Source organism: Neolamprologus brichardi, chromosome 18 (assembly GCF_056152115.1).
Source record: "Neolamprologus brichardi isolate AB-2024 chromosome 18, ASM5615211v1, whole genome shotgun sequence".
In the NCBI taxonomy this organism is placed as follows: Eukaryota; Metazoa; Chordata; class Actinopteri; order Cichliformes; family Cichlidae; genus Neolamprologus; species Neolamprologus brichardi.
The window spans coordinates 19,814,652-19,836,636 of NC_142121.1; the positions used below are offsets into that span (position 1 = coordinate 19,814,652).

Consider the following 21,985-nt stretch of genomic DNA (forward strand, 5'->3'; position numbering starts at 1 on the left):
ATGAATTAAATCAAATTCCTGGTATGGTTTCCCCTGTCACCAGATATAAACTTCCTTTAACATCGTGGAAAACCCTGTAGAGAAGAGTGTGGAGTCAGTTTCTCACCCAGTCAGAGGCTTCAGTCCTATAATTATACACGTTCACGCTATAGTCTTAATATTTTCTCATATCAGCACATTTTTTATGTCTCCAGTCACTGAGCTTCAGTTATATAAGAGGCGTCCTTAAGGGTTATTTACTATTCCATGTGGTGCTTGATTTGCATTATGTGAGTGCGCACTAGAAAGTAGGTCAGTATATCAGTAATATTAAATATCAGCGCAATTGTTTGACAGTTTTGGCTTGTTCGCATTCATTATTGCTAGCTGTTTTTCTTTTTTTTAATCAATCCGATTATTTTAGGGTTAAATTAGTACATTAGTGCTGCACCTAACAATTATTCTCAGCATCCTTTAATTTAATATAATTTTCTTACTACATTATTGTTTCTTTAAATGTTTCAGATGTGTTGTTTTGCTGAATCTCGGGTATAAAAAAAGCACAATTAAGTTATTATAAAACACCTGCTGTTAATGTTCTGCCAGGTGACTCATTGCTTTAGATTATTATTATTTTTATTTATTTCTTGTCACATTGTGATTTACACCGAGTTGCCATTTTTTTGTATTTTTACCTAAAACGGATGCAGCTAAAAGCTATAAAGCTATAACCCCCCTCCACCCACTTCATAAAGGCTGTAATACAGAAAAGGGGTTTAGTGAGTGCGTAACAGTATCAGAAAAAATATATATGTATGTTTATTGGACTTTGTTTCCAGAAATTTCAGAAAACAGTAATTGTGTAGGTGTTTGTTGGAATAGGAGTAGGAAGGCTTCACAATATCTGCGAATGAAATGGCAATTTTATTCACACAGTACACTTCAATATGTTACGCTTAACATAAAAGATAAGAAAATAAAAACCTGTATGGCTCTACTGTGCCTTAAGGTAATAAGAAACAACAAAAAAGACTTTATAAAGAAATAAAGAATAAATAAAGAAATACAAGTTACCATACATACTACACACACACACACACACACACACACACAAAAGTTATTAAGTGCAAGCCTTTGAGAATAAAAAAGGTTTTGAGTGAGTTTTTAATGTAGACACAGTTGTAGAGTTCAAAGGTCACTTTTAAAACTGTAAACAATAACCAAAAGGAGCAAAATACTTCTTGTTTCTTAGAAAGGTTTAACTTTGTTCACACAAATGCAGACTTTTGCTTTGGTGTTTTACATAATAACTAAGAAATATATATAATATCCCAGCTCTGTTATTACATTGAATAAGGTGCTTTAGAGAATTTGCTCCAGGAGTGAATCACAGAAAGTTGATATTTTTTCTGTCCTGGCAATGAAACCGATAATTATTTCATTTTTTATTTTGCATTTTTAACACGAGCATTAAAGAAAAGAATAAGAACCAGTTTTCAAACACGAGTAACGAAAACACCACCAGCTTTTTGTGACTGTGACATGTGGATTTCCTGATTTTAAACTGATTTCTGATTAAAAATCTGCCTATCATGAGTACACAAACAAAAACTCCAAGATGATCTCAAAAAATCAATGCGTATCCGTGAATGTCACTGACTTCTACGACCCTGATCTAATAGAGACCTCACAGACGTCCCACAGCGGGGAAACACACCATGTGCTGAACAAACACACATTATGCAAAACAGACTGAATTTTTGACAAAAAAAGCCCTTTAAATGCACTTTAAATTGGACAAACATGGATCGCGATGAGGCCGCAAGGATAGATACATCACAGTATGTGTAGTGAGCCATGAAGATCTCGTTGTGGCAAAGCAGGAACTGCATTAAATTGTTCCCAGTTGAGAGAATCCATATAACTTTAAATAGCTTCTAAAAATCTGTATGAAAATGCAGCGAGCATGAAGTGTAAACCAAGATGTCAGGAGAGACATAACAGCCTGTTTGAGTGATGTACAGTGTCATGTCCTTGTGTTAAAAATAAGATCCGGCTCTGTGAGGAACATTAATGTCGCAGCTCTGTGGGTGAAACACAGCGAGGGAGGGACTGCTCCACTGGCAGATTAAAGGAAACTTTAATCAGTGTTAAATGAGGTTTAATCCAAAGTTAACTTTTTATTCAGTAATAATTAAACTAAATAATGAACTAATGCAACTGTGCCAGATGACAAAGTAGACATATAATCAATAATCATGATTCCTTTCATTAAAAAAAAAAGTCAAAACCCTTTCTTTCCCTTTTATAGTCTTTCCTTTGATTTAATCGCAAAAATGATTCCTTTCTTTTTGACAGTCCAGCTGAGAAAACCCGAGTGAGATGAAGAGAATACCTTTGCCCTGACTTTTACTTGTCAGGCTACACCCCTGCTCGGTAGTCTAGCAAGACAGGATGTACTAGTAAAAAAAATATTGAGAACTCTGCTCTTTTATTTTACTCTAAATATTCTCTCTCTTAAAAAGGTGCCAAAACTGATGGGCATCAAAGACCAGACAGAAGCATACGTTTGATCAATAGCAACACACTATTATTAAAAATGAAAAATAATATATATAAAAATTGATATAGAAATGCTTATATCAATTTTCAGCTAATCTGAATCTATATTATCTTTGCTTGGCCAAACAAGTAGTGATGCCGTTATAACCAGTAATTTGCAATAAAGGAACATGTTACTGATTAGATGTATTTAAATATCTAAATGTGCCTACATGTGCCATCTCACTTAATAAAAAAGCATATCAGTGCCAGAGAATTTTTTAAAGCTTCTTTTACTGTAACATCTACTACTGGGGTGTCAACTATAAAGTTCAGGGGCCAGAATCAGCCCGGGAAAGATTCAAATCTGGCCCACTGGAAAGCTTTGGAAAATGTGAGGAGTGCATAGATTTTGAGGTTTTGCAGTTTTTCCTGTTGATAAAGACTCCACAGTATTCCCATTCATACTATGCCAAAGTAGTAATAAACAATGAAATGACAGAAAAAATCCAGTTTTTCTAGTTTTACTTTAGTGGATCCACAGTTAAAATATTACATATAAATGCTGGGCACTAAGCTGCCCTCCATTTATAATAGCAAGGCTACCAGAACTTTTTCTGTCTCTTTACACATTTATCGTGTGAAAACACTGAGACATACTGTTAAAATTGCAGCTTCTTATATTAAAATATCTCACGGATTAAATGTTCACTTAAATGCCGTTTAAAACGGAGCATGTCTGTATATTTCAGCCCCATCTGAGTCTTGCCGTGTCAGTAACTTGTGTGGCTTTTAGTGGTTTGACCTACCAGTGGCGAGTAGAAATAAACTCTTGATAACACCTTAAGCCGGGCCTATATCCGAAATGACAACCCTCAGATAGTTTGCAAAATAGCGTGCCTCTCCCCTCGGGCTGTTCTGGCCCAGACCCCAAAGCTGAGATCACTTTGGGCCACATGTAGGATTTCTTCTCCTTTCTCGTTGTTTAAACAAGTTGTTGTCAGAGGTGGAAATTAATGCTGGATTATTTCGATTTGATGGCAACACATGAATGAAGTTTTGCAAAGCTGGAGGCTGATTGCGCCGTCACTCCTCGCCTGCATGTTGTTCATTAATGTCACAGATGTTGTGTGTTAGTGGTTAACATCCTACTAAAACCTAATGCAGTCTGAATGGAGCTACAGTGTGTAAAAATTTAACATCGAGTCGGTGCACAACCCCCCCTCCCCCCTCCGAAAAGGTGTGAACATCAACATATCACCCAGTGGAAACGTGCTGAAAGTGAATGAATCTGTTGTGAATGCGCTGCTCGTGTGTAGTAAGGTTAGGTTGAGGGGTGGGGGGTGATATTGCCAGGCCAATCCCGTTCTTCTTCGTAAAAAATGCAGCTTTAATGCTGTACGAGGTGTGTGGGTGTGTTTGTGTGTGGATAAAGAGCGAACGGGTTGGGGGGTGGAGTGCTAGCATTATGCGTGGAGGAGGTGAGAAGTGAGGCCTTCAGTAAATTTATGAAGAGACTGATTGAAAGGAGAAACCGCTCTTTTTCGTGTCAGTGTCAAGCTGCTCTCTGCTCCTCTCCAGTGACCCTACTGCTCAACCAACTGCTCTGAGGTCAGCCTATTCATTTTGGTGCCAAGCAGGAACAGCTACGGCGCTCAGTAGTAGCCTGTAGCCAGATATCAGTGAATAAAACTGACACCTCGGTCATTGTCTCCCTCTGTTTTCCTTTGATCTCTTCAAATACGTGTGGTATAATGTAGCTTTTACAGATCCGGGGTCAACTGGGGGAATCGGGGAGCGTCACAGCAGTGATGATAAAGCCAGTGCTGAAGCGATGGCTCATTAAAGCCGTTTTCTTGGCAGAAAATGAATCTCCCAACTATTTTGATAATGTATTAGTTGTTTAAATCGGTTATCAAGCAGAACGCTGAACATGCACTGCCGTAGCTTCTCAAACATGAAGATTAATTAAGAAGAAAGAAGCAAGAGAAGCGCTCGCTGTCTCAAATAAATCTTTTAAAGCCACATTTTCTTAAAAAATTACAGTGTGGAAACACACAGTCCCCCGAAGACCCAAACAAACAATGCAATATACATGCAGACTGGAGCAAAACATCATTTTCTGTTACTCCTGCTACTCGCAGCCTTTTTTTCTTTTGAACAAATTCATCAAAACCCAGTGAAATTGTTCGATTGAGATATTGTTTGTTCGCTTTAGAAACACAGAACTAATCTTAAATCTACTCAGGACATTTGGAAGTCCTCACTCTTCTTTGTGTGTACAGCTTCACATCACTCACTGCCTTTTTTTTTTTTTTTTTTTGCTTGTTTCAATATCGTCACCGTTAGACTCAACTGGAAGCTTTTTTTTAAAAATCGGTGACATTTCATAAGCTGTGGTAAAAATAATTGTTAGGTGTTAATTTGATCGTTGACAGACAAAGCAGACCGGGGATGGTAATTATTTTAGGCAGCTGTCATTTATTTGTTGACAGGTGATTTCAACTACCGGCGTCAACAGAAGATTCCACTCTTTACCCTTTATCCAAGTGTCTGCTCCCCCGCATGGCTCTTTTTGAAAGCTACACACCATCCTCTCTTCATTTTGCTTGACACTAACCTGGTTGTTCAGCCCGGGTCTTCTTTGTTCTCTTCACTTTGCTAAGCTTCTTTGCTCACCCCTCTCTGTTTCACCATGTCCATTTGCCCGCTGGCACTCTATCTTATCTACTGGCTCAATTTTTTGGCCAAGAGCCGCTGAACACACCAACTGTTGTGCGCTCTCAATAAAATAGTGAAGCTTTGCACCTTTCAGGTTTTCTTTTTGTGTGTTTGTGTATATGTGTGTGCTTGCGCTTTTTGAGCTGCACCGAAGACCATTTCTACTTAAAAGCATGCTATCCACAAAGGTCTCTTTTTAATCTGGAGCCATTTATCCCAAAAAGAAAACAAGACAGAAAGTGGAGCTGCCTTCAATTGCAGTTTTGCATATCTACATGTTACAGGAACGTTTTTGACCTCGTCATCTGCAAACCATCTTTTAAAAAAATTACCTGTTGACATATGAATTATTTATGGACACTGAGCCTGTTGTAATTATGAGGGAATAAGTAGCACGTGCAGCCTAATGGGAACTCATGCAAAGACATATTTTCACAAAAAATTAGCGTGTGAAAACACACTCATTTGCCAAAACATTCAAGCAAACTTCCCAACATCCGTGCTTCACGAAGCAAAGCAACCTACCGCTCTATCGTTTCCTTTTCTCCGCTTTTGGAGAGAAAAAAAATAACTCAAAAAATTTGCTGTTACGTCTGGGCGAATCGTCAAAAATCTTATCTGTTTAGCCAAAACAAGATTACGAAAACCCGCAAACGTCAACATTTGAGCCACATCTGGAACCAGCGCTTTAACGATTAAGAGATCATCCGAATATTTTGCTACTATTTACTGCTGCGGCTCCATGTTTACTAATATACGTAAGCATATTTAAGTTTTTAAACTGCTCTTACGCTTTTCTATGTCCGACTCCCCGAACAGCATTCACCGAAAACACCTAAAAGAAGAAACATTTGTAAAGCTGGAAACTGTAAGTTCGTGTTGTGCTTACAGAACGGCGGCTGAAGACAAAAAAAGGAAGATTCGGCTCTATTTGAGATATGTGTCTTTAATTGTTTCCCTGTGTCAGGCTGTAAACCCCCCTGTTTACTGCCTGTTAATCCTAACAGTGCTTTATCTTATCAGCAGTGTTGATAAAGCACGCTCTGCAGACTGCGCCCGGTGTCACCGCGTCTCTATTTCTGGCAGTTGACGGCAACTTCCCTACATCACTGGTGGAGCCAAGGAAATGACATCATGTCGCTGCAGGGGTTGAAAGCGCAGCCCTGACAGGACTGTCATGACAAAAGAGTTCCTTGGGAACGTCAGGGCGCACCGAGGACAGAAAAAAAAACGAGTGTCTGGAGGCTCTGTTTTCTTAGTTCCTGTAGTTCGCATCTTCCACTTCTAGCTCATCAACAATTTTCTGATGTTTCAAATTCTCCTCTCACATGTGTGTCTTTTTCTTTTTTTTCCTTTCTCTTTTTTGTCCTGAATGTAGGGCAAAGGGGCGGGCCAGAAAGTTCTTCAAATTAGTCGTTATTCAAAGAGTGGAAGACGGATCATTGTGTTGGCAAGATCCAGCTCTACAGGGCCGCGGCTCTATTTCACTTGTAGGTTTTGAGCTTACACTTGGAGTTGCGCATTAGTTTTGTTCCGCTCGTACTTGATATGTATGTATGCGCTCTTTATCTCTCTTCTCGGCGTTGACAATTGAAAATAAATTAACATTCCTGGGCTTTATTTTTGTCTTCGCTAAGCCTGTGGAGAAAACTTGGAGGCAAACCCAGGAGGTCAGGCCATACTCACAGCCTGTCAATCCTCCTCGGTGACCCCACCGCCCCTTTCTTTCTCCCCCTTCCATTCTTCTCCTCCTCTCCTCTTCCCTCTCCCATCTATTTAGTCCCTCCCGGCTTAGAAACTCCCAAACTCCCCCTCTTCTCCCACTCTCTTTCACTGGACGCCTCTCCAGCTTGAGTGAAGCAGATACAAGCTTTGTCAAAGGAGCCTCACATTCATTCAGCTGGCTGTTACACACAGCCTAGTATTTCATGTGAAGACATGTGGGCTGTCTCCTTCCATCCATTTATTTTAATTATGTTTTAATTGCTCGCCATCCTTTTTTCAATGCTTGCTTATTATTTCTATCAGGCTGATGTGAAAAATTTGCTGTGGACTGTGATTTTCTCCATTATCCTAACTGATGATAGATTTCTCTCCCTGGGTCTCCACACTGTGTGTGTGTAAGAGACAAAAGAAAAACAGATGTCGTGAATGTTTGCATAGCATTTTTCATTTCATTGGTGAAGTTTTTTGTCTTGTTTCCAGAAAGATATACTGTTAATAGAGGACGGGGAGGGAGAGAGGGGGAAAAAACCTCAGGGAATAGATTTCCTTGTATTTTTGTAGGAAGAGGAGCTTAAAAACGCAGATGAAAATTAAAAACTTTTGTGTCATTTGTCTCCTGGTGTATATTATAGATTTGAGCTCATTAGGTGTAGTGTAGGTGGTGACAGTTAGTCATAACTGTTTTCCCTTTTTTTTTTTTTTTTTTTTTAACATATCGGCCTCTGTGGAGCATGATTATCATTATGCAGAAATCACTGGCCAAGTAACAAGTAACCTCAATTCCCCGGCTTCGAGGTGGGGTGGGTGGGTGTACATAATTCCTCGGCACGATCTCCGAGGGGTTAACGATGCCTCACTTACCTCTTAAAATCATTTTCTGCTCGAGATCATCTTAGCCCCCCACCCTCCCCCTTAGACAAACGCCGACCCCCTCTTCCCCGCCGCATCCCCTGATGTGAAATTATGATACGTCTGTCAGCGCTTGTGTAAAGCATCTCAGTGTTAATCGCCTAATCCCTTTATCTCAAGTCCGGACCGATTCAGTGCAGAAATCCCACCAAACAAAACTGTGTTTTTAGGAAGATGAGCATGGCTGTGTCCTGCATCAGCTTAAGGGAGAAAGGAGACATGTTACTCAGCAGGGCGACGGCTGATCGGGAGAAAGAACCCCAGGGTGGTGAGGGCGAGCGTTCAGCCGCGAGGCCTGGCGGGCTCTCGCCCCCTGGTGTCTGGAGGGGCTGAGTGGCTCAGCAGGCCCAGCGGGCCATAGGGGCAGGGGGTGCCCCTCCTTTCCACCCCACAACAGTTTGCAATCTCCTCCTGTCAGCCACCATTATGGTTACTCCGTGGCCCCTAGGACTCATATTTGTGGATGATAAATTGCTGTGGAAGACGTCACGTGCTCTGCCCGGTATTGGAGCTGGTGGAAGATCCGAGATTATGAGAAGCCTGAGTAGACGTGGTGTGAGCTCTCCCATGGAGGAGAGCGAGTCCCCTCCACTGTGCCCTTATCTGATCTGGTTTGGCGCCATTGGCAGGTAAACAACTGGAAAACAAATAAAACCACAATCCCACGAAGCCACCCAACTTTAACTGATAAATTATAAGCTAGCCGAGTGAGTGTGTGTGCGAGTTTCCTTGGTGCACACTGTGCAGCACAACTGCTCGGCCAGGGTGACCTCAAATTAAAATAAATACCCTCCGGCTCCAACAGGCTAGGTGGAGGCTTTTTTTTGTTAAACTGTTATCCCTCCACCAGGCTTTGGACACGTATAGAACGAATCTAATAGTGGCTTAAATTATTGCTCAGTATGCTAATGTGAAAGCTTTCCATGTTTTGTGGGTTTTCGTGTTGCCAAAAATATCCAGGCGCATTAGTGAGGCCCAGAGAGCGATCAGAGCGGACTGCTCTGCTGCTCAAATTTAGGTTCATTATAAAATAATCAGGGCGGTTGACGGGTGGCTCTGAAGGAGCGGCGTTGAGAAGCAGGAAGCATTCGCTCTCCTTTGCATAGCGACGGCTGCAAAGTTTGTGTGGATATGTGTGCATGTCGTGGGGAGATGCTTAGATGGCAACCGCCAAGAAATAAACAAGATCTTAATGCATGCTTGTGTAGGTGTGTGGAAGTTCCTGTGTGTGCGTATCCACGTCCTTTGCTTTACGTTTGTGGAGTTGTGCATGAACGAGTCCATATGAGTTTGTGTTTGTGTGTGCATGTGCGTAATTTCACATATGACACAACACACCCATCCTCGGTGTTTGACTTTGGTAAGCAGCTTATCTGTCTGCCGTGTTAGTCTGTCTCAGGCTCTAACCTTTCGCTGCTTTTGCAGACAAAGGCCTGTTTTTGCCACCCCTCGATAAGGAAGGAGACAAAAGTAGTTCTCAAAGCAGCTGTGTCTCTAATGGCGTCCTTTGCGAGCGTGTTGCCGGAGTGACAAGCTTTCTCCCGCGGGGATCCTGGGAGTAAATGGGGAAGGTGGAACGGGGACGAGTGGGAGAATGAGGCAGTGTAAACATTTAGTCGTAACATGCCGCCGCGTGCTAAATAAGCGCAGAGCATCAGGCGCGCTATGCGCTTTCATGCCGCTGCTCTCGAAATCGTTTTGAGAACAAAGTTTGAATATTTCTGTGAAACTTGAAATCAGAGAAATGCTCTGTTTGCTCAATCAAACAGCAGTCAGGATCTTCTCTTTTTTTTCCTCCTGTGGTGTTTAGATATTTGCGTGACTGCATTTAACAAGCAACTCACACATGAACTGGTGTAGGGTGCAGATTGTAGAGATTATGCCAATTAAACCAGCGAAGCGCTAATGATCTCATAGATCTTACCAACTTCCTCCATTTTTATGCAATCTTCCTCTCTTTTTTCTCCCCCTTTTTTTCCAGATGAAAAAAATGACTGGCGAGGCTTCTCCAAGAACTACTGATCGTTGACGTCGCTTCAGCCTTCAGCTCGCCCTCCGCAACTCGCCGAACCAGCACTATTAGCCATCAGGCTCCTGGATCGTTTGCATACAGCAACACAATGGCTTCTGCACTGCGGAGGTGTCCGGTGTTTCACTGCCTCCTGCTCCTTCTCTTTTGCTTTCACTGTTCACAAGGTGAGTTACCATGGAGTTGCACGGCAGAAAGTAGCGTTAATGTGCTGCTAGTCAACCTTTCAAGAAGCCACTTATTATTCAGCTTATGAATGTGTTGAATTTATTAGCACACATTGTTGTTGCCACACTAGAGAAGTGGAGAGCTGTTATGTAGCAAGGTTGCTGAGTTCTTCTTCAGTGGTTTTACCCTTGAAGTTTGAAAAAGGTGTTTCAAACACCTGGTATGGAACTCATTGAATATTCTTGGCAGCGCACGGACACTTTGACTGACACATTTCTTCACTTCCACAGTAACTCAAATGGTGTGTCCTTCCCCCAAAGCCTCATAACTACACCTTTTCTGCCGAATGAGCTGTGTAACAGATTATTTGAGTGTACTTTGAGGCACTGCAGCCGCAGAGGATTGATGCATTTTTTATTTGCACCTTAATCAGATTGTTCTGAGCAGCCTGTGTACTTGGAACCATCAAAAGCGGGGCACTTGATTCTGTGCCAGAGCGAGGAACTGGGAAGGAATGTGTCAGTGTTTTTAATTGTCTGCAGTGACATTTTTTTGGTTACTTCCCTCACTTTTGATTAGTACATTTGGCTGTAATTACAAGTATTGTCACAAAACACTCCCATCAGTTCCATGCCCATCAAAACCACTGATGTTGCTATGTCTGCTTAATGATGATCATTATATTTTTTCCCCCCTTTCAGTCCCATTGTAACGGGAAACAAAGTAAGCCAAAATCACATGCTCGTGTGCCAAGCATTGATTACACATAGATGCTGAAGCACATTATTTTGGGGCTTCCTTTTGAATTTGGATCTTTCATTTTTCTCCCTCTCTCTCTTGCTGTTTTGTTCTGTGATAGATACACCCTACACTTTTATGTTATTCCTGGTGTTAGCGTACAGTTTTTTATTTTATTTTAACAAAGGTAGCAGTGCAGCCTAGTATAGAGCAGGCTACCTCTTCAGTCCTTTTTTTTTTCTTTGTAGATTAGCAATTTTAGATAATATGGAAGAGAGTCTTACTGAGGTACTTGAAGAATAGCCCTCTGATTTGGCCTGGCTTAGAAACTGAGCTGAATAGTCCTGTTGAATTTCTTAAAGAGGAATACTGCTTTGGTATGCAGAAAGTGCGGGTTTTGGGTTTCAGTTGATGTGAGGGCTCTCAGGCCTAAGAATGCATATTTGCCCATCCGTCAATAAAGGAATGTGTGTGTGTGTGCATGTGTGTGTAGGTTCATCTGAAAACAATATCTGATTCTATCCACATGCCAGTCACCTTCAGCCAATGCAGCCCGGAGGGTTTTGCATCCCAGGGCTTATGATCTGCGTTTCCCTGAGAGTTCCTGCAAGCAAAACTCCACTTGATAATTACCTCCTGTCCCTCGCCAGGAGAGGCTATAATCAGGTTATGATTTTCACCCAAAACATTCCCCTTGCTTTGAAACGCTGGATGACATACCTGAAAAGAGGGTGATTTTTTTCACTCTACTGGTATTGACTTTCTCAGCCAGCGGGGAAGAAAAAACACCAGTTGAGCTCGGTTTCGGGCAGACTCGTGCAGAATCAAATGGAATTGACAGCATTATTTTTTTAAAGTGGCATTGACTTAGAGTTATATACAGCATACAGCATATTTCTTTATTATAGTAATGTATAAAATGACAGTGCGTGTGTGTGTGTGTGTGTATGTGGGGGGGGGGGGGGGGGGGGGGGGGGGTAGGGAGTTGTTTCCTGAATCTGCAGCTCTGCACAGCTTTATCAAGTTTTATTGCATGTTTCAGCTTATTGTTTAGCTGCCTGTAATTTAACCCTGTAAAAAGCCTGTGAACTATGAAATAATTACCAGGAAATGCTATTTTTTTCTAAAAACGGACTGTTTATTGAACCTGCTGACATATCAGTTTGCATTTATGAGTTTTCATTTGCATCATTTTTGCTGCACCTGCCTTTTTGCGCTATTTATTGCTCGCATTTTGTTTATCTTAAACAAAAACATGTGAGGGCATTAGGGTTAAAAAAACACAGATGATGGTGATTGGGGTTATAGGGTTATTGTTAACTGCTCTAATAAAAGAGGCCAAAAAGAATGCTGATAAAAAGCAATAGGAACCACTGACTCACCACCCAGACAGCAAACACAGAGTTACCAGAAACAAAAAACTAAAACAAGGCTAAATATTGGATCTTACCTCCCATAGATGATGAGGTGAAGAGGCAGACGTGAAGGTAGCGATGCTGGCTTTTATCCACACGTCACTTCCTGTGAATCTCTTATGTGTTTGTGTGTGTGTGTGAAGGCATTTGTTTACTCCAACACTAATAAGAAAAACTTCTCTAAGCTGTGACCGAACTAGTCTTAATGTTTCAAACTCCACACGTTGCCTAATTCGCCCTGCATTTCTTCCACGATTATAAAACAGATCTATAAAATGACGCGTCTGCTGGAGTAAACTGGGGCATGCAGGTATCACGTTTGTTTCAGATGTTTTAAACCGCCTAGATTGCAGATATGAAAGAAGACTCCCGGATTCAAAGTGAGCAGCCACGAAGGTGGGGCGAGTGCACAGGTACACGCCTGCTGTGCCTGAATGAGAGCAGTTATCTAACTCTTTAAAGTAAAGAGAGACAGATGTAAGGAGGGATTATGTCATGTAGTCAGTGTCAACACTTTCTGTTGGCTGTTGTGTTTGAATACCAAAGGAGAGCAGACAGCGCAGCCTTCGTATCAAAATATTGCACAAAAGAGAAATGTAAAAAGATTAAGTAGTTTATGTTTGATAGCTGTGCCGTATCTGCAGAGACGGAGGATCAGAGCAAAGAGGCAGTGTTTGTTTAGGTCCTAGAAATTGTTCCAGCATGACGAATGTGCGAACGAGAGGCATTAATATGCAGCGCGTTGAATAATCAAGTCGGCGGACTCGAGAGTCGTTTGTAAGGAAACTGCTAAATGGTGCACTGGAGTCGCCCTCCCCGCCCAAAAACAAAAAAGTTTTTTGCAACGTTATGCTTTTTGATTTTCAGCCCCCGCTGCTCAGGATCACTCGCTGTTCGCTTCTCACTAAGAGAGTTTTTTTTTTTATAAACTGTAAAATATTACTTAGTCGAACACACCAGCATGCCTGCGTTTCTCCCCCGAAAAGGTTGTAAAGGTTAATGTTACGTCTCAGCTCAACATTTGTCTCAAGCAGCGCCATACATTGTGCTGATGGAAGACCCTCCTTCGTGCCACACTGGTATTTGCAGTCCTGGGGTTGACTGAAAGGGGGAAGCTATTGTGCTGCAACTCCTCTCTGGCCCGGGGCCATACACATCCAGTCTGTCATCCATTGATATGCTTGGCTTGCCATTTTATAATTCATATTGAATGCTGCGGGTCCATGGTAGGGCGATCATGAATTATCAGCTAAACCATGGGAGATTCACAGATGACTGGTCAATCTGTGTGGTGAGAACAAGCACAGAGGAAGGGGAAAAAAAATCTGATATATCAGGCTTGCATGGAAATTTTTGGCCAGCTGGAAGCATTTCAAAAAATAAGGCAGGGGTTCATCATTTGAATCGAATGGACTTTGCTTCGTATTGAGAGGCACGCTGACACAAATAAATCGTCCCATTTCTCAGTCGCTCCCTCTCATTTGCTAATACAATTCTTTCTGCATTTTTGCCACAATCTCTGGTGCGCGCGGCGTTTCGATTTCCGCGCCGCGGACATATTTCTGCACGACACAGCATTACAATATACTGTTTTAATAATAACCGAGGACCTGGAAAGTTTTAAATCATAGGAGAACGCGAAATTGAAATGAGCCAGAGTCGCATGAATCTTCGGGATCAGGATTTCGCTCAGAGGAAATGAAATACAATATCGCCCTCGATGGGGTCATCCTAGATTTATTGCAACAGCGATTTCCTGAGTGCGTTTTTTTTTTTTTTTTTTTTTGAGAGTGAGAGCCTCCTTTCCTCCACTGTGTGTTTAGACGTGATTGTAAAAGTCAGGCCGACTAACAAACACCTACTTTATGGGGCCGAGAGCTGCGCTTTTATGACAGTTTAATTTCAAATGTTAAGCGGGCCTTAAATTTCAATAGCATCTCAGAGCTGTTCACTTCACACCCCTTATGGTAACAAGTTGTATAAACAGCGGACCAGATGCCCACAGGACGTCGTCCTTTCTTAAGTACTGTCTTCACGTGTATTCTTTCTTCTTTCCTTTTTCGTTTTCTTTCCTCTGGGCAGGCTAATTCAAATAATAGATGAGCCCGACTTACAACCACAAAGTACTTTTCCTCCGATTCTAAACTTTTGGATTTGCTCAGTGTAAGTCGCTGCTTCACAGGAGGGTTCAGCTGTCATAACAAAGTAATGCATTTAATGTTGAAAGGAAGCAGAAGGGTTTCAAATAAAATCAAGTCTACACTATAGGAAAGCAGCCGAGTCCCCCTCCCCCCCCTTTCTTTCTTTCTTTGTGTGTGAGAAGGTGTTTTGGATCTGAGACAAAATTATTTACGGAGACAACAAGAACCTGTCGGATTTTAGTGTTCCCAACACTTCTGAATAGCTGGAAGGCACGTCAGGACTAATTTATTTGAACAAAAAGCTAAACAAACATGCAAAAACAAAAGCGGCTATATAACTTTAAACACCAAAGGGAGACTGTGCAAAAGCAACAAAAGCAGGTTGCTGCTATGAATACCTGCAACTCTTATTTTTTTTACACTGCCACTCCAGGCGGTTTTTCCCCCCCTGTTATTACAGCATACATTTTGGGCACTAATTTGTTAAGGACAGCTTGATGATGGCGACGCGCGGTGCATGTACAGAACAAGGCCATTTGAACAAAAACCTGGTTGTTGTTAGAGAGCGACGAAGCGAGGGAGGCTACAATTATAATTACCCTGTGTGAAAATTGTTCAAAAATGATGCATTTGTCTCTACCTGTCTTTGTCGCTCCTTATCAGAAATGTCACAACAGCTCAGGTCTCACATTTTTGTTACTGCCGCTTTACACAGTAAATGGTGGTGTTAAAACTAATGTTGACAGCGGGGAAGGGATGGCAATCAATAAAAGAAATTACAAAGGATTCGGTAAAAACGAGCTTTTCGTGGTTCGGTTGTGCGTTTCGCTGCCTTTGCCGACTTATATTTAAATATGACCTGGAAGTGGGTATGCTGCCACTGGTTTTATTTAATTAATTTTGCATCGCTAATGGTCATATATGATGTGAATCAATGTGTTTGATGTGTGTTGGGGTCTCTGTCTCTCGGCGCCTGCAGGCTTACTCTCACTACAGGCCATGAATGCTTCTCTGTTGCATTCACTGTATTAGTAATCTCCTCAGGCTGAGGGTCTGTGCCATAGAGCACGACCGCACATTTTCTTTTGTCTAGGAATTAAATGTCACCTCAGGGTGGGTCACCTGCAAACAAAAGGCCACCAGCCGATTTGCAGGTATAAACAGTCTAAGATAAGGAAGCCCTCTCCTGCCGTGCAGGAAATTGAATAAGTACACTGGAAAAAAAAAAGTCAGAAAAACAGCTAAGCACAAAGCACATTTTTGTTTGCCTTGCTCTATCAGTATTGACCTCCTCCTTGTAGTGTATATCCCTATTGAATGTGCAAGGCACAATGCCCTCATCGAAGATGAGGTGCAGGAAACTGTCTGTCATCAAGCCTCCCGCCCCCCCCCCCCCCCCCCCCTCCCCCACAGCAATCTGCGCATCTCTTATCAGTGCTCCTGTTTTCCACTCGCATTCAGCGGTATGCCGGTGGAAGGGAACGGGCAAGGTCATCACGCTCAAGTCAATCAAAGTGGTCAGTGTTGCAGTGATAGCAGGACGCTATTGCTAAGGAATGTGTTCTTTTTTTTTTTCATTGACTTTCCCGGTAAATCTGAAAGGCTTCAAAGGCCACAAAGGCTTTCTCTGTTGCCCAGTACAGTACGTATATATAGATCCACGACCCCCAGAATTCTTTTATCAGGAGTAATGGCTGCCAATAAAGAGGTTACTGCTCAAAGGCACTGAAGAAAATACTCAGAAAACATTTCTTTTTTTGTGTCAAAGTAACAATTTTTCGATAGAACTCAATAAAAAGACCTCAAGCCAGAGCATTATACAACCAAATACCCTAATAGATGCAGAGCCAGCACTTCACATGCCAGCAGATAAGCTAGTTTAAAAATTGCTAGCTTTGCCGCTTTCGTCCAGTGACCCTTGCAGATGGCGATCAATATTATGTCAAAACTGAAGTGAAAACAAGAAATGCTAACAAGGAAGGCATCGTTGCCCATAAAATGCTAGCGTTCTGCTATTACATGCTTGGCGGGTTAAGAATTTTAATGTGGGAGACACGCTCCCCTCGGTAGCACACATTTCTGAACAGAAACATCAAAAGAGTTTAGGAGCGTGCTGATCCCAAATCAGTAGAAAACAAAAGAAGCTGCTTGTGTCTGGTAGCTTGAAATTCTTTGCTATTGCCTCGTTTGATGTGCAGTATCCACATGATGAATGCTGTGGAGTGGCTGCTGAGGCTCAGTGATGCTTACACTAAACAACAACGACAGCATTAAAAAGAAAGTGGTCATTTGCCTTCAGTGTCACATTTTTTGGCATATAGGTAGTAGTATCGCCCGCTTTATTCTGGACCACCCCGCGAGTGGGCGTTCTCCCACGTTAAGAAATTTTCTGGTACTGGTCTGTCAATGGTATTTATATTACCGCTTTTATTTTGCAAGCACACATGGGTGTGACCAACACATTTTTTGAATTATGATGACTGGATGTGCCAATCCAGCCCTCGTGCAAAATATCAAATAGAGTAGGAGCTCTAGCAAGATGAACACTGTTCAATGGAGCTCAGGATGCATGCTGAAGACATTACTGATTTAAAAAGAAATCCCCCATTAATCTAATCCAGCACAGACTGAGCTTTAATTGTGTTAAAGACTGTATGTCAGTGTGCACTGACTCTGCACTAAATGAAAAACGCATGTCAAAATAAAAGATGCATGAAAGGGGTTTTCAAAAAAATATATTTTTCTCATGCACCAACAAAAGCCTCAAAAGAATATTGTGCTGGGATGAAACACAGAAACACAATTTCATGCCAAAACAAATACTAAAATTGCTCTGCACCACCTCATCTGCATAAACGCAGCCTGAGTTACCACTCCATCCACTTCGCCACAAGTGGGTTTTTTCAGACACACGAAAATACCAAAATGGACTTGTTACAAACAGAAGTGATAGAAGTGCGAATGTGTTAAAGACTACTGCAGGCTGGGAGTCTGCGTGAAGAGTAATTCCGCGTCTCTTATCAGAATTGTCGCTTCATTATCGTCTCAAGGCCCTGATCTCTGTTCCTTGTCATTCTTGTACTCTCGGACTCATTATTCGTGTCATCCGTGTTCCAGTTGCAGCCTTTTCTGACACCGTGTCAATGTGACGTCCAGAGTAAGCCTCCTGGGCTGTGCTCGGTACAGGCAGGGCTGAGTGAAGGAAGTAGGGGTTGATTAGGGGGGAGAAATGGGGAGATTCTGCCACAGCAAACAAAAACAGAGACAAGCATGAGATGGAGACAATCCCACATCCTCCTTCATTTTCTCTTCCCCTGCTTACCCCCCCTCCATCCCCACCCTCAGGGGGGCACCTGACTTACTCCGAGACATTTTCTTGAGTGGAAAATCCAGCTGGGGTTTAAGGGCAGGGGTAAAATATGGGCTTTAAGGGGGAGTTAAGCATCACTCAGGGCAGATCAAACCTGTGAAACTATTCCCTCGCTGCACCAGGGAGACTTGCTTTAAGTCACCTCTCTTTCTTTGTGTTTCATCAACTCCCCTTAAGAGATGCAACAATATGTTAGATATTGAACAAGCAATGAACTAATTCTGTCAAAGTGGCACTCTCCCAGGAGCATATAGGATTTTTTTTTCTGTCTTCCAAGTCGAGCATCTTTTTCTAAACTGTTTAGCCTTCATGACAGTTATTTGTAATTTCTAAGAAAAGCCTTGTTTTCTCAGTAGACAATACAAGATGTCGAATTATGCTTTCCTTTAATCTGACTGATGTATCCATGGACCAAATAAAAGAAGACATTCCATTTAGTACCATCTCTCCAGCTGTGCATTACACGCTGACCCTCTTTGCATTTAGCGGATTATTAGTAATGTAATGATGCCCCCCTCTTCCCGAGCTGCTTGTCTTTGATGTGTGCCCACGCGGTCAGGGTTCATCCTACCAATCGACTGAGGAGCAAACCCTGATTTTCTGAGGCAAATTAAGACCGAGTCATTATAGCCTCCACTTTCTGATTTTTTTTTCTTTTTCTTCAGTTCTTGCCCCATGAGGGAAATTCTTCATCTGCAGTCTTCTGCAGCTGAGCCGGCTGTTCTGAAGAGGCAAAAAATAATCCACCATGTCGACTCGCATCACTTGTGGCAAAACTGAAACATTTTCTGAGAGTTTTGTAATCCCAGAGAGTGATTTCTGCAACATCAAAATAAAGTAGGCTGTGCATTTCAAGTATTTTGTTTTTGCCAGAAGTTACATCCTTAAAGGTACAGTCAGGGTTTTTTTCGAGGTTATTTAACAGAAGAAAAAGGATACCGTACTTAAAAATATAAGTATTAATTACAAACTTGTAATTAATCTATTAAAAATACATGGGAGCAAGTGTTGGTCTGTGGAAGGTGCCATGTTTACCCACCATATTTGAATACAGTGGCCAGGAAGGACGTCTCCCTTCTGACTGATGACGCTTTACTCATGTGTCTTGAGACCGACCACAGCAGCAGGCCAAAGTCAGAGAAAAGAAGTCCTAGGTGTTTTTGTGCTGTAGAGGGACATTTAAACTTGTGCCTGAAGCTTCAGAAGCTATTTAGGATCATAACTATGTTTTACCATCGGAGAAGGACTTCCCTTTACCAAAGAACCAAAAATCCTAAACAGGCTTATTTATTCCTAATATTGTCACTATTTCTTATTGTCAGCAGATTAGACATGCAAACCTCCCACCCATCTCCGCTGACAATGAGCCAGCTAAACGACAACAGGAGCTATAAGCTAAAAATCCAGTTAGGGATGTTCTTTCCCCCTGATAAACAGTTTGATTATATTCTTATGTCACATAACAGTTTATGCAGTAAACATCAGAGTACAATGTTAGAGCCACTTCAAGACAGTTTCACTAATGCTGGCTAACAGCAGCTAACAGCAGCTAACAGAGGCTAACAGCAGCTAACAGCAGCAAAAAACGCAAGTGCTTATAAACCGAGAAGCCTTCATATCCCCATCAACACAAATCAGTTATTGTGAACTCTCCTGTTGCTCCCTCGCTCCTGTTTCAGGGCCAGTTGCATGCTGTTTGATTTATGGAGGACTGCAGACAAGCATGTTTGCATGGGTTACGTACCCTTCTGTGCAGACAAATACCAATGCAAACTAACACAAACGCAGTGCCATGAAATAGACTTAATCCAGGGGTTTTTCCCACATAGAGAAGTTTAGTAGTGCATTATGTGTCTCTGTTTCTGCTTTGTTTTGCATATAAAGTAATGGTTAACTTGAGAGTGTGTATAAATTGTTCTTACCAAAGCCTGCAGATGTGTACACGGTTGGTCAGTTGGACCAGTTTTGTGTTTAGATTCCTTGAATTCACAGAGGGGGAAGAGGCTTTGAGCCAGATGACTGGTTGTCTGCAGCTCTCTATTCAATTCAAATGATTTTGACAGACCAGGACAGGCAACTGGTTAAAATGATGGAGTGACCATGTTAGCCTCTACATGTTACAGTCAGTTTTAACAAGCAGGATGATATCAGAAAAAAGCAAATGAAGAATTATAATATTATTTTATACAATATGTAGCAAAAACAGCTTTCTGGCATTGATAAACATCAATAACTGTCTTTAAAAGTCACAATGTGTCATTTCCACATGTTTATATATGGATTTAAAAATAGGACTGGTCTTTGGTGAGCATGTTGACAGATTTTGTTAGTTTTGAAAAGAGCAAGAAAAATCTATTTGTTTAATTTTGTTCAAGTTTCAGTTGGTAAAGATGGAAAGCCAAGATATTAAGGAAGTCTTCTGGTGTGTATGGACCTACATTGCATTGTTTAGACTTCATCCTTTGCATGGGACTGTAAATACACTGTAAGTGTTTTCTCCATGAAGAAGAAGCTTTGAGGTTTTCTGTTTTATTTGCTGTGGGATCTTGTTGGGCCAAAAGCTGCAAAAGCCAGATCCTGCCAGCAAGTGTCTCTCCCACACACTCACACACACAAAAGGGTGAGAGGTTGGGTACCCTGGGAAAATCTTGAAAAGTTCTTGCACAGCTAAATTTAATATACATTTTGTTCTGTGGCTGCCTTCCCTGGTTTGTGCCAGGTCATTTTTAAACATAAGCGGGGTCTTGCTCCATGTTAAAAGTGCGATGGTGTCATCGCCTTTACACGGAGCGTCTGCATTTCACGACGTTTTCGTTATTTATTTATTTTTAATGAGAATTAAAACCGAGGTGAGGGGAAAAAAAAAAAAACCCTACTTTTTTCTATTTATGGTTTTGCTGCTCCAGTTACAGAGGAAATATTACATGGCTGCATCAGGTGTGATATGGATCTAGCGCACTCTAAATGGATCCACCTGAGGAGTTAAGAGGCAGCAGCGATGTCTGTCACGCTCAGCCTCAGCAAAATGACAAATCCTTCTCCTTAAACCCCCTCAACGCGACATGCACCAACATGGAGCACGTGATTTCTTTTCTCCCCCCACCTCCTCCTCCTGATCTCTTTCTTCGCCTCAATATAAGAAATAAATTTAAGAGATGAATCGGAGAAAAGGCAACGAGCAAGAATGCAAAAAAGGAAAAAAAAAGTGGGTATTTTTGAAGGGGGAGCGCTGAATGCGTGTACCACCAAAGAGAAAAGGGATATGACTCAGAGCGCTTCATCTAACCACAAATGGACTCGGTCCTATGTTGCCAGTTTCTATTTTAAAATTCTTATATCGGAATCAAGAGTGTCTGATAGCAGTTGTCTGGGAAAGGCGGGCGTGGTTTGTGGTCTTGTCTGACACTGTCTTTAGAAACACTTCCCAGCAAAGGTGGACCAGAGCTGGGACTTATGTGTCACGGGAAACGGTGCCATATGTCCACGTTGATTTCCCGGTGTTTCAGCGCGTTTTGACAGTTGGAAGGAAATATGATCTGCCGATGGCGCAGCGAAGAGTTCTCGGGGTGTTGTCTGTATTTGAAAAGCAGGTGTTACTTTGTAAATCCCAAATCTCCTTTCTCATCTCCCACCTCGCTCCCGGCTTGTCTCTCACATCTGATGGGTGGTCATGTTCTGCATTTGGGAACATTTTAGGCAGCATCGCCGGGTGCCTCACAAATTGAGGGATGGGGAAATAAAAAAGACTTTGCCTGCTGCCTTTGGACTGTGCAAGCTGAATTAGACCCAACTTTTGAGTTTGTTAGTTGAGAGGCATGTGCATAGACAGCGAAGGGTACTTGTGTTTTAATTAATACATGAAAGAATTACCGCAGTGGTCTCTTGATTTTTTATTTTTTTATAAGCTATTTTTTTCCCTCTCCTTGGCCAGCAATCAGAAAGTTCCCCTGAGCAGATTAGAAATACTTCAGTAAAGAACAAAGAAGCTGGGAAAAAGAGGCAAAATATTAAGAATTCAAATGAGACTTTATTATTCCCCCCCCCCCCCCCCCCCAGTGAATATCTTTACTCCAGTAGAGCAAAACCTGCTCTGTGACCACTCGGATATTGGATTATGGATGCATCTCCCACCGTTGGAGCAAAAGCTTGACTCCAAGATTTGCTTTCTTCCAGAGATGTCGGCTACCAGTAGTATGGGGAATGAAACAATATGAAAAGACAAACAATCCTGAAGTACTCCTGCTGTGAC

The 21,985-nt window shown here is 41.9% G+C and overlaps 1 protein-coding gene across 7 annotated transcripts in view; it reads left to right on the top strand.

The window, feature by feature from the left end:
- Positions 1–21,985, top strand: part of adgrl2b.1 (adhesion G protein-coupled receptor L2b, tandem duplicate 1) — an 89,245-nt gene that overhangs the window by 11,138 nt on the left and 56,122 nt on the right. For all 7 annotated transcript variants that reach the window (XM_006786401.3, XM_035906026.2, XM_006786403.3 and 4 more), the window contains exon 2: positions 9,857–10,071. In XM_006786401.3, the coding sequence (XP_006786464.2) occupies positions 9,996–10,071 (76 nt within the window). In that variant the 5' untranslated portion in view covers positions 9,857–9,995. The remainder of the gene's footprint in view (positions 1–9,856; positions 10,072–21,985) is intronic.